The 13,803-nt window shown below is 38.4% G+C and overlaps 1 protein-coding gene across 1 annotated transcript in view; it reads right to left on the minus strand.

The window, feature by feature from the left end:
- ppp3r1a (protein phosphatase 3, regulatory subunit B, alpha a) overlaps positions 1-13,803 on the minus strand; it is a 35,549-nt gene that overhangs the window by 17,793 nt on the left and 3,953 nt on the right. The window contains exon 2 of the mRNA XM_085369671.1: positions 1,923-1,962. Coding sequence (XP_085225797.1) covers positions 1,923-1,962 — 40 coding nt within the window. The remainder of the gene's footprint in view (positions 1-1,922; positions 1,963-13,803) is intronic.

Genomic DNA, 13,803 nt, shown 5'->3' on the forward strand with positions numbered 1-13,803 from the left:
AATTCCCACATGTCTGCATATTATGTGTATCTGTACACATATAAAACAGTTTTGTCATTACTAATTACTTTGAACTGACAGTTGGTCACACAGATTTTGGTGATCTAGGAAGCACTTATATACACGTCCCACCTAAAATGTTTTTGGCTGAAACAAGCAGTAGCTAGCTAGCTGTACTCAATCATTGCTATATCACTGATGTATGCATATGGTCAGATCTAGAACAGGCCTTAAATGTGGGAGGTCACCCAAGTTTAATTTTGGCTCATGTCTGTGTAACCATGACACAAATGGAGCCATCGGAGCAATAGGAGAAACACATCCGGGTATTGCATTCTCAATTTGGCATTTCTTGTCAGTGTTTGTATTTGATGCCTAAGTAACGCATTTAAAAACAAACAGCAAATAGGATTGATAACATTTAAAGAGAAGGTGAAAGACAATTAGACAGTGGTGACCAGGAAAAATGTAGCTAAAGAGAGAAGAAGCTGTTAATATCCTGGACTGAATACAGAGTTCCTTTATGGGTTCATTACAGGGTCATGCATCAGCCAAAATTCATCTCCCTCATTATGGTGGTATAATCCTGGGGAAGGAATGGCTGGAAGGCCCGGCAGGCCAAGGTCCCGTTCCCCACAATGTTACAGTAGGACAGTCTAAGTATGGAAAAGCCACAGTCCACACGCACTGTGGCATTAAAAATATAAAAAATATTCAAAATGTCATTTTGAATATTTTTATGCGTATGTTTGTCATGGTAAGCATGCTATGCAAATATAATTATAATAAAATAGCAAATTAACTTTAAAACAAATTAACTCATAATTTGCAACTTAAACATAAAGCAAGCAAATCGTCTGTTTTTGCAAAGTCATCCCCAGCTGCAATACTTGCAAATTAATAAAATCCCTGTGCATGTTCCTTGAATATGAAAAAACCTGCAGAAAAACTACTACTACTAAAATTCCTGCCCTTCCTATATCTCTCCATCCCATCTCTGCTTCACCTGGTTTGATCAAGATTATAACATACAATAATAGTTGTGGAGAAGAAGTTTATTTTAATCCAATTCTGCCTCATACAAGACTTTTTTTACACTGTGACACCAAAACTCACAACAGCCTCGGTAATCCTGATGCAAAAATGATTGTTCTTGTCTGAAGGTCAATCTAAACAGCAGTACCCCTAAACTACGAGGGACCTGTCACAGTCTCAGCACTCATTAAACACATCCAGCAGCGCACCCTTTTAGCAGGTGTAAAAATGTGCAGTTTGCACCAAAGAGAGCTGGTGAGAAATCTGCATCTCTGAGGACTTTTCAACAACACAAAGCAGTATGAGCTTGTGTGGATGTGCATCATCAGGTAGGGAAGGTGAAGGAGGCCAGCAAAGAAGAAATGTGAGTCATATCTTCAGCTCTCCTCCTCCTCTTGAGCTCATAAACCTGAATATGTCTGTCTACCAGGCAGACATCTTGTAGATGTAAAAAGAGCATAAGAGACTGATTTCAAGACAATGTCTTCACCATTTCAGCACTTATGCATGATAAATCATAAAAAGCAGCTAAGATATGATGTAGTTAAAATAATACTGTAAGAGATTTTTAATTATAAAGATTTTTAACCCAAAGGAACCCAGAGGAAGTCAGATCAGCAGAAACACCAGACATTCAATGAATGGCATTTTATCAGAGGACATTCAAATTCTGTAAACTGGATGTTAAACCCAATTTGTAGTACTGATTTTTACCCTTTACACCAAATGAACACTGTCTCCTTACTGGAGAGTCATCAAAATATTGGTTATTTACTAGTCATGTCAAAAAGCCCAGAAAACGTATCAAAATAAGTATTTTCTTTTTACGTTTTTTTAGTAAACTAAGTTTTGTACAATTAGATCAAGCAAAGATTTAAGCTACTTACAGTGTGAGCACATCTCCAGGGGGTAACTGGCTTCATTTCCCTAAAGAAAGAAGAAAGGCAGAACGTTCAGTTTAGGTTGTAATAAAATATCACAAAAGCACAAATATTTTAAATTATGTGCAATAACAGTAACAAGTTCACTCATATCAGTTAAATGTATTTAAAGACCCCAGACTGCAGCAGTTTCTGAGATGGCCAATAGGATCCAGTCAATCTGCACAGTCTAATTCTGAACTTCTTTTTTTATTTATTAATAAGAGTATGAAAACTCTTCAGCATATGTGTACTAATTAAAAGTTAGCGCAGCACAGACATGTACAAATACTTTTCTACAAAACAGACTGCTTCCTTGTTGATCAAAAAAACAATGTCACCTACGAGGAAAGACAACACACAATAAGGCCACGTGATTTTTGTTAGGTACAGGATTCATTTTCATACCACATTTTATCAGTGACAGTAATAGTGCGGCCAACAGGACATTATTATGCGTTTATATTTGATTTGTGTATTTAATCTAACACAAAGAATTCCAGGAATTCCAGAAAAAAGAAAAAGAAAAAAAGAGATGGAAGCGTAACCGATCTTGCCAGCTCATCTTGCCAAGATCCAGAATCAAGACTGAAAATGAATGGCTTTATTGTTAAATTCAAAGTAATGGATTGTAACCATAGACACTGTAAACGATGTCCTGTAGCCTCTATATTTGAAAAGTGAAGTCAACTCAAAATTTGCTTAAGCTTACAGTCTTTTTTTGAAGAGCAGCAGGAGGCCACGGCACTGGCAAAATCCCTTCTCGTTGTACATTAGTCCATAAACATAACATTCCTCAGCTGTTTAAAACATGAAGTTAATTTAGTAAATTATAGTCAGTGCTATTAGACCCAGAGTCAACAACAACAACAACAACAATCTTTATTTATAGAGCACATTTAAAAGCCTTGGGCATACCAAAGTGCTTTACATAAAACAATAAAAGGTTCAAACATTGATAACGGATAAAAAAATAAAAAATAACGAGTTATGTTCATAGATAAAAGCTACCAATAAGAATGACTACAGCACATGGGTAATAGCAAGATAAAAGCTGTACCACCATAATAAAAGACACCAATAGAAAGATAGGAGGGAATTAATACAAGAGGTCAATAGGTCACAGCAACCAAACAAACAAACAAACAAACCAGCAATTAAAAGGTGGAGAAGGCAAGTTTAAAAAGATATGTTTTAAGCTGTGATTTAAAAGAATGAATAGAATCAGATGCCCGGATGCCAATCGGGAGATTGTTCCACAGCACAGGTGCAACAAGAGCAAACGATCGATCACCTCTAGTCTTAAGTCGAGATCTGGGCTGAGCCAGCAGTAACTGTGACGATGACCTTAAAGCCCTAGCAGGAGCATAAGGGTTTAAAAGGTCCTTAAGGTAGCTGGGTGCAGTGTTGTTAGTAATTTTAAAAGTAAACAACAAAATTTTAAATTGAATACGATATTTGACAGGCAACCAGTGCAGATCGGCAAGGACAGGAGTAATGTGGGCAAACTTGCTGGTTTTGGTTAGAATGCGAGCTGCAGCATTCTGAACTGTCTGTAATCTCTGTAAAAGGGAAGAGTGGAGACCACAATAAAGTGAATTACAATAGTCTAGCCTCGACGTTACAAAGGCGTGGATGAGCTTTTCGAGATCTTTATGCGGGATATAGCGCCTAGCCTTAGAGATAAGACGAAGCTGGTAAAAACTAGATCTGACAACAGCAGACACTTGTTTGTCAAGTGAAAAGGAGCTGTCAAATAAGACACCCAGATTCCTGACAGTATCAGAGAGAGAACAACTAAGAAAACCAAAGGCATCCCGGAGTTTGGCACGAAGGGCATTACTACCAAAAATCATAATCTCGGTTTTCTTCTCATTAAGGATAAGAGAATTCGACAACAACCACTTCTTGGCCTCAGACATGCATTCTCGGAGGCTATTCAGAGACAGAGCAAGATCGTCGTTTAGCTCAAAATAGAGCTGGATATCATCTGCATAATAGTGATAAGCAATATGGTATTTCTCAAAGATGGCACTTAAAGGAAGCAAGTATAATGAGAAAAGGGTAGGGCCCAGCACAGATCCCTGGGGGACACCACAGCAAACAGGTACAGCCGAGGAAGAGGATGTAGCCAGATGTACCGTAGAGAGCCGATTGGAGAGATAGGATTTAAACCAATCCAGGGCAGCGCCCTTGATGCCTACAGTGTGCTCAAGTCTCGCTAATAAGATATTATGGTCAACCATGTCAAATGCCGATGATAGATCCAAAAGCACTAAGACTGAGGGGCGTCCATTGTCACACAGAAGTGTTATGGGGGTTCATATGAAGGGGGTGAAATAGTTTAGAGCCTAAAGTCAGAGTTTTCAGTGTTTTCAGTGTCACAAAGAAGAGCTCCGCTTCACCTGGTCATTAGCAGCACAATTATTTTAGTGAGACAGATCCTCAGCAGAGGGAACAGGCTTTATATATTTGAACTTCTTCAAATGTGGTTCAAATATATAAAACCAAATGAAGGAGTGCAATAAAGCTACCTAAGATCACATCGCTATATACAAATGTCTTCAATGCAAACTTTGTGTGTCACTGTACCAAAGGAACTTATGGATGATACAGAAAATGAATAAATATCTTCTACATGTTTTGCATTACAGCTGAAAAGAAAAAAAAATGAACATTTATTACCAGAGAATAATGAAAATAGATTTGGCCAAGAAAGTCTGCGTTAACAAGTTGAGACACACTCTCGTGATACCCGTGATCTTTAACTGTTGTTTAAGATTTTGCTTACCAGATAATGCAAAGAAAGGCATTTCAAACAGTACACCAAAGGCCATGTAAAGTTTTTTGTACACAAATTGCAATCTTTACTATTCTACATTATAGCAAAAACACGACTTAGCACTGAATTTGTAATGTTTAACTGAAGCCCCAAAAAATTATTAAAAAACAAAAAACAAAAACAAAGTCATGAATCACGCACTGCATTAAATATTCAAAAGAACAATGCCATCCAGAAAATCCCGCAGTCCCTGGCTCTTCTGCATGGCAGTGTGTGGCATTGGCTGCAGCCACATGCGCATCCCATCTTATCCAACAGTGAAGTGTCGACTCAGCCCAAATATGATTTCTGGCAGAGAGAACAAATGAGGAGTCTCTGAAGCAGAGAGGTAAGGTTAATCAGTTGGGAACATGCAGCTGACAGCTACACGGCCCACGTTGCCACAAATGTCCTACAGTTCCATCAAAGAAGGCCAAACTCGACCTACAACGCTATGTGATCTTTCTTTTCTGATGGTACCACTCAGTCAGAATCTTTCAAATTCCATGAATAGCAGTAAAAAAATAAATAAAAATAATTCAGTGAGTGGTGGTCCATGTCCTTTCCACTAAAGTCTGACAAAAAAAGAGCAGTAGGGACACTTTCCAGGCAGACCCCACCTCGCCTGTAAAGTGGATGAGAGCAGGTGGCACCAACAGGGGGTGGAGACAAAGAGCTGCAGTAAAGTCGGACTGTTTCCATCAGCTTTTTGTTTCTACAGGAAGTCAAAGAAACACTTCTTTCCTGTGAGATCTGATCCCAACTTAATAAGATTGCCAACAATATAAATGCAAATGCGGTCTCAAACAGTTGAAATTATGAATTTTTATTATGGGTAGTCTATTCAAATGCAAACTAGATCACTACATAAAAAAAATCTAATAATATCTGAAACAATTCAATATTCAATGCCATTTCTGATAGCCAGGACAAAAGTACTGCCACAGCACAGAGGGCGGAAATTTCTAAGTGTTAAAAGATGAACAGAACTAGGCTATATTATGACTTAACAATAAAAAGACAACACTGTGAGTGTGGGGAGGCTGGCCTGTATGGGCACTAAGGTGGTAGTATTAACCCACAACTAGTGTATCAACGCTGTATAAGGTGACCATTAGAACCATTTCATATTCAACATATTAGATTAAAATAAATTTGATTAAAAAAGATTAAAATAAAATACAGTAGATTCTTTTTAATTCCTATTTCAGAAAATTGTAATGTCTGAATTTGATCTTAGGTACAGAAAAAAAAGCAGTTGTATGAATGTATGTGTGATTGGATGAATTTTTCTTTTTAAAAAAAGTCCATTTACTATCTTACCATCAGGCAGGAACTGGGCAACATCTATCGTGCCTCGGGACCTTGCAGTCAGTAGAGAACTGTGGCACCTGGCTCTAAAAACTGCAGTTGCCTTGATCTTGTGATGTTATCATCGCCTGTTTCAATGACGCAAGGATGTTTTCCAATAATCTCAGACAGAAATCTAACTACGGCGCACTGTGTGGTAACTGTCAGTGATTCAGCACAAGACACTGACACTGGTAAATGTAATGTAAATGAACTGCCGAAAAGAATCCTACCGTTTTTGATCTTGAGGATACATAGGCATTATTTTTACATCTGACAGCAAAACAGAGCTTTAACTATGCTGAAGCATGAATGTATATTAGATCTCACAATTGGTTGCCAGGACAAATATTAAAGTAGTACTCATATTATTAGCACTACTCATAATTTACTCACATTATTCATATTGATTAGAGAGGAAAAAAACAACAACACACAAACTAGAGCCAGTTATGTCATACACCAGGTTGTTGTTGTGCTGCTGTGTAACAGCAGACTTACCTCACAGAAGTTGAGGTATTTTAAGAGCAGTGAGGAGAAAGAGGTGACACAGGATTAGCCAGGAGAACGCCTTAGCATTTGACACCCTATCAGAGTGGAGTCAGTTATGATTAGAGGTTGACATGGTTTTTCTCTCTGGAACAAGTTGGCAATGGCTGGGTGCTGCCAGTTTAAGGGATTGAATTCCAATGCGTAGCGCATGACTCCACCATTACTGAGGTTGGGTGTCCCATTGCCTGTGTGGCTCTGTAATAGTGACAATGTGATACTTTATTGATCCTGTAGGGAAAAGTCCTTTTGTTTGCTCCCCTATATAGCGCTCACTCAGCTACAGAATAGCATAGCTTTACAGAAATGTGATGACTTGCTTAAAAATTTCAACAGCATTTGAAACTGAAGGCCTTGAGCAAATGTCTTCGAGTTCAAGTTCTCACCAGCTCTCAGTGCTTCCTCTACCTGCCATGAGACTTAACAAACAGCTATGACAAAACTAAAGATGATCCAGGTTAAACAGAACAGGTCACTTTTTTGTTCATGGCTTTTAAATCTTGTAAATCTTTTAGAGCCAAATGGACCAAAACGGATTAACAGATAACATTTTTATGTCATTTTTGACATTTAGGAAGCCTCTCTAAAACAAAACAAATAATGAAAAAAGCAGACTTTGTAATAACTACCTCAACAAAATGGTGTGCAAATGTTTGAGGAGCATACTTCTAACTACATCCCTAACAGCCACTCTCAGTTCAGTGTTAGCTATAGGGTCTCTGGAGGTAAATAGACTTACTGCAAAGAAGATTTGGTTTTGAGGATTACAGGTTTACTTACTAAGGCCTACCTCCTGGGGTCAGGAGTAACTCTTGTCATGTCTTCTGTAATAAACCACTTTGGCAGCTCTTGTTCAGCCATAAATACTCATGATGGATACCAGATGGATGAATATAAAAAAAAAAAAATCAGAAAAGGGGAGGGTGATACGTGAAATGAAAAAGCATCTTACATACACAGACCAGAACACAGGCACAAGAGAAAGACTAGTGTTGGCTCATTTATAATGCATGATTCATTCAGAATCAATTAGGCCTCAGCGCACAAAACACATTCTGTATAATGAAGAGCTTGGCATCACGGCCGGTTGAGTCGCAAAGAAATGACCGGCACAAGAATCTGGCCAATTACAGACCCACAGGGCCCAGTAATAACATCAGTGAGTGACGAATTCAATACATGGGCCTAAAGACTTGGAGGACTTTTTTCAGGCTTTGGCAAGATGTGAGAATATATTCTCATAACAAATTGAAACAATAAGAAGGTGCATAGTGAGCGAGAAACTGCATTTCTAATTTACTCTAAAAGGCAGAAAACTTAGTCATATGAAGTCATAAACAGGTGAACAGTACAGCAGAGGTTCCAATGTTTTATTTACTATTGGCCGCCCTCCCTCTATAGATATAAGATCTAAAAATATTTTTTTTTCATTGCTAAATAAAGGATGAATTTTTTGTGTGTGTGCACAGAGCAGAGGAGAAACAGGTGAAGATAATGTTAATGGAGCTGATGACAATTTGTAACTTGGCTGCAATAAAAGCCAGCCAAGAAATTTAAAAGCAAAAAATGGACCGATGCTGCCCCCCAAAAATCTATGAAATTGAGCCTTGAAAACAGAAGGTGAGGGTGGGCCACAATAAGACAGTCACAAAACTAAAACTGTATGCAGATTTCCACATAGAACCATCTGCAATAAGCCTTTGTGAGGGTTGGGATTTCAAACCTTCTGTCAAAAGGACAGCAGCAGCATGAGGCTGTGACACTAGTCATTCACTTCCCTGCTCAAATGATTGAAAAATAATACTTCTGACAAGAAATCAGTTCCTCGTTTTACATAAATAACAATAAAACAAAATGATATCATTGATACGAAAAACTTTCACATTTTTCTACTGTGATTAAATCAGAGTTGTAACACTCACGTACACACTTGCACTGAGGTGCCCTGAGTGCAGCGAGCCCAATGTAGAACATGCTGGAATGAAGCGATGACTTGCATAAATCCTAAAAATTAATCAACACTGCAGTGTGTGCTCTAGGCAAATTAGCATAGCGTAGAAAATGCAGGAACAAAGCAGAGGCACACATCACTCGCTGAATCCTAACGGTGGTGCATGAGATATTGTGCATAACACCACAAACGTTAGACTAAGAGACAAACTGGACCAATCGATACTTCTTGCCTAGGTTGTTTTTAATTTAGATGAAAACATTATCACTCTTAGTTATACATTCATAATGCATAACACTGAAACAGTACAAGCGAAAGACAGTCAATAGTATGCATTAATAATCAGTTATTGCTCGTTAAAGTAACTCCAAATGCAAGAAAAAAAATCTGAAAATCCTACTGAATACAAGACAATATATGTGAGCTTCTTTCTCTGGCTTCTTACGATTCCTTAGGGTAAACTGCACCCTCTCCCTGCTGATGACACTTTCAGCAGATAATGTAATCAGAATTGCTTTGAGTCTTTGGCTTGGCCACCAATGTGAGTCTGAAATCACAGCAGCTATTATCACATTTCAAGTCAACACAAAGGCTGCCCTGAAAATGAATGCTTTCAAGTATTAAAGATCCCTGATTTGGCTTTAATTCTCTGCTTTGAGTATTTATGTATTAGACCTTCGTGGCTAAGGATGAAATCTGGACTGACACTCTACCTAGTGCCCATTTATTTCCCTTTAATTATCGTTAGCTTGCAGGCTACATGTGTATGAGGCAATCCGTTTGCCCAGTACTTAAAGGAAACCCCTTTTTTTCTTTAAATTAACACACCTGCGGTTATGGTTAGGGTAAAGGTTAAGTTTAGCAACACCAATGAGTAAGAAGTTATGTCACCAAGACATAGCCACTAAAGCGTATGCAGACATGGGTGATTAACTATGTATTAATAGACCTCTCTGCATTGAATCATATCTGTTATTAACCTCTGTCTCTCTTCCACAGCATGTCTTTTATCCTGTCTTCCTTCTCTCACCCCAACCGGTCGGAGCAGATGGCCGCCCCTCCCTGAGCCTGGTTCTGCCGGAGGTTTCTTCCTGTTAAAAGGGAGTTTTTCCTTCCCACTGTCGCCAAAGTGCTTGCTCATAGGGGGTCATATGATTGTTGAGTTTTTCTCTGTATCTATGAAGCGCCTTGAGGCGACTTTTGTTGTGATTTGGCGCTATATAAATAAAATTGAATTGAATTAACTAACAAAGTTTCAGTGTAAGAAGTAGTATACCATGATTGCCGCCCTACTAGAAAAACAATAGAGGTCCAGTTCATGCAACGTTACAATGGTCCCCACCCGCGACTGTTCTCTAACACCTTCTCTTTGTTATGGAGCTTAAAGGTCTCAGTACGTTAGGAGTGGGGATGTTGGCTAGATAAAAATATGCAACTGATGTTGTCTTTAAGATCTATGGGAACTTGTGAGAAGCAAAATTACTGTTCACAAAACCAGAACGCTCAAAAGCAAAGAACTGCTATGTGCACTGTGTGGATGTGGACACAGGGAATCAATTAAAACAGCATTCCATGTAAAGGCATCTGTGTGTGTATGGTTTGGTGTGTCTGAATTACGTTTCCACACAATTTAAGTTACTGATCCATTAATCTTGAGGTGGAAAAAGTGTGTTGTGTGTGTGCAGAGCTGTCAGTTTATTTGTTGCGCATTTTCTTTCTGCTCTGCTTATTTGGTTAGTTCAGGGATCACAAGACTCCCCTCCTCCGCACAAATGTGTCTGTAAGTATGAAGCTTACCATATAGCCGAGCTTTGTGATAAACATTACCAAGTCTCACAGCAGAGAGCAGAGCTGAGCTGAGCTGTGCTTTCAGACTGCTTTTTAAATAGACTTCTAACCCTTATTTTTTTAGCCTAACTTTGTACAGCAGGCAAAATCCAGGCTAATAACCAACTGACTGAGAATGATCTCTTAAGAAGAAAAGAAAAACACCCAAAAAACAAAGAAACAAAAAAGAGGCTCAGTTACATAGACCAGAATTAAAATAAACCATTGCTAGTTTGAATCCATTTGTCTGTTTGAAGAGGCACTCAATTATTCTTCTGCTCATCTCCATCATCTCTCACCTTTGTAATCGTGTTTTGCAATATTGTCTTGGTTGCCGTGTTTGCATCTATCCTTGCTTTTATGAGAATGTGTGTGTGTGTTTCTCCATGGATGCGTGTGGCTGTCTGCAAATGTGGTGAGGATCTGTACAAGATTTAGGAGTCAAGTGCAAATATGAAAATAATTACCACAATCTCAGCAGCCTGAAGGAACTCCAGCAGGGCTAATCCTCTCAGCCATTTCTATCCTTGGTTTGGGCCTGTCTTCTGAGGGTTTTGAAAGCCTCATAATTCTATGTAAACTAACAATGCCTAAATCTTCTTATGAATTAACACAGTGGAGATAAAACTACACTGTATTTGCCAAATACTGAAAAACATCTTTCTTTCTTATTTATATTTATTTTTGTAAATCAAGGTGTCAAATAGATGACAAAGCATGGCATGATTAAGGCTAGCTCTGCAATTAGTGAAGAACATCACATCACGCAAAAGTATAATACCTACCAGATAACGGAAAAGTTGCTACCATATAATCGTGAGAGTTATCAGTTTTTTTCATTTGCTCATCACGCCCCATGTACAGACAAAATGCCACACTCTTGGGTTCAAAGCCATAGTGCATACAGTTGATGGGTGACAGGTGGCTACATATATTTTTCATTTACCGTCTGACCTGCCTGGAGTTTCACATAACAAAGCATGTAGTATTAAATGAGATGCAAGGTTATTTCTGGCTACACTGAAGTATGATTCATATATTCTTAGAATTGCTACTGAATGAATAATTTCAAAATCTTAAAAACGTAGCATTTTAGTTTAAACTAACAAATACTACTTCTGTGAGGATTCATTCAGGAGGAAACTCTAGCCTCAACGGTAGCCTCAGCAGGAGTATCAATGCAAGTAAGTTACAAGACCTAAAAGCAAATGATGTTCCTTTTTTATATATTGCAGCAGTTTATTAAGGATTTCAATCATTTTTCTCCATCACATTCGTGAAGAGTAGGTATTGGGGTTAGGCAACCAAAATCATCATTTCAGCCAGCAACAGGAGATTACATTAATGCACTAAACCTATGGACCACTGCAGGTAAATTGTTTCAGGGCAGATAAAATGCTGAAGACAGTAGCTATTAGTTAATGAAGCCCCATACTGTTGGTTCCATTATTACCACTGACAGTGTGCAAAATATGCTTTTAGAGGTTAATTAAATGTAGTACTTTTGATTAGAGATGGCACGATACCACTTTTTTATGTCCGATACCGATACCGATATCATAAATTTGGATATCTGCCGATACCGATATGAATCCGATATAGTGTTTTTTAATCAACAAAACTGTTTTTTAAATATCTTGCTGCATTTTGTGTAAGTTCATACTCAAGTTTAAAACAACAACTACACTAAAGCTATTCTGTTATACCTGTATACAAAAAAAATACTTCATAGTTCAGCAATACTGATCAATCTAATAAACTTAGACCTACACCATCCTCCCTATTCTGGTATTTTAAAGAGTACTTAGCGTAAATATTAAGCAACCTAACTAATAGGGTTCCAACTCCCAGCAACAACAAAAATAAATAAATAAAAAATAGGGAACCACCCCTCACGCGCCACCTCATGATGCTTAATCGACGTAATCAACCTTAATTTGATGCAGTGTAAAAAAAAAAAAAAAAGCACAGAAATCAATTATTTTTCAAGAAATATTAAATAGATTCAACATCTTTCTTCAACAAAATTGCAGACTGCACAGATGGTACCTTCCCAAAGGAAAAAGTACTATAGCTTACTAGGGTATATATATTAGACTTAATAGTCACTATATACAGTAATTGACTTCTATTCATTTTACATCAAATTAAAACTTTGGGTGTCAGATAATTATTTATTAAAAGCTCGACATTTTAAATGAGAATAAGAAAGAAAAGTATGTCTTTGTGCCCCCTTTTCCCAGTTAATGCCCTATCGGCCCCCCTGGCTAAACTTTGCTAGATCCGCCCCTGCACAGTTACCAGCCGTCAGCTACATAGAAAAAGATCCTGGTGTAGAAAGTAATATTAAATAAATTCTAACAACAGCTTATCAAGCTTAAACGTGCTGCTGTTGTTCAGCCGCTGGTTTCCTCTTTCTGGTGCAAAGTGGACCAAAAACAAACTAGAGACACGGACTCGCCACAGAAAAGCCGATAAGCTGATCATTTAAGCAGTTTCACGATTGAAGTAGCAGCCGGAGAGCGAGAGGCAGTCGCTCGTTAAGCTTAACGCAGGAATGCTTTACAAACATTCAGAGATGGACTTACACACTTGCTTTACTTCTCTCGGGGATAACTTTGTCGGAGATGAAATGCCAGGTTGCTAGCGAAGCTCCAAATGCTATCCAGACCACCGACAGGTCCCGCATGCCACAGCTGCTCTATCACGTGATGCATACTGCTCCGACGTGCTAACGTCGTTCTGAGGCGAGTTACGGCGTGTTGCAAGTTTTGTGAGGTGCTTTCGTGATATTTAATGGATCGGATTACATTTTTTATTTTTCTCCGATATCCGATCCAGTAATTTAGGTCAGTATCGGACCGATACCGATACGTAATATCGGATCGGTCCATCTCTACTTTTGATGCCTTGAATGCTGATGAGGTAAATGTGATTTAAAAATCATCCCCAAAGCCATCAATCAGCTATAGATTCTTGCCAAGAGTAAAGTTATCATACTGACCACCCTCTGTAAGTCAACAAAAAAAAAAAATCTGACCTTTAAGCTCTATTGAACTGTTTCTAGTACCACAAATCCACTGAGCATCAAGTTCCTACCAATGGTTATAGAGGTAAGTTCTGAATGATAATAAACTTTTCTTTTCACTGTGCACATAGATTTCCAAACAAATAGGTGTTTATTGAAGAAACTGACTAGTTTAGCTTATGCTGGTGACTGCTGGCTCCAGTGCAAGCCATGGATTCTGCAGAGATGCAATGGCCAGTGAGGAGAATAAATCCAGATTGAGTGGGCTGGTTGGAAGTGCTGTGTGGATCACGTAGTGTTGATCATCACTTCTGTTGGTGGT

This window comes from Diplotaxodon limnothrissa, linkage group LG13 (genome assembly GCF_057381915.1).
Source record: "Diplotaxodon limnothrissa isolate DT_005_m linkage group LG13, D_limnothrissa_male_GT1.1, whole genome shotgun sequence".
NCBI classification, from domain to species: domain Eukaryota; kingdom Metazoa; phylum Chordata; class Actinopteri; order Cichliformes; family Cichlidae; genus Diplotaxodon; species Diplotaxodon limnothrissa.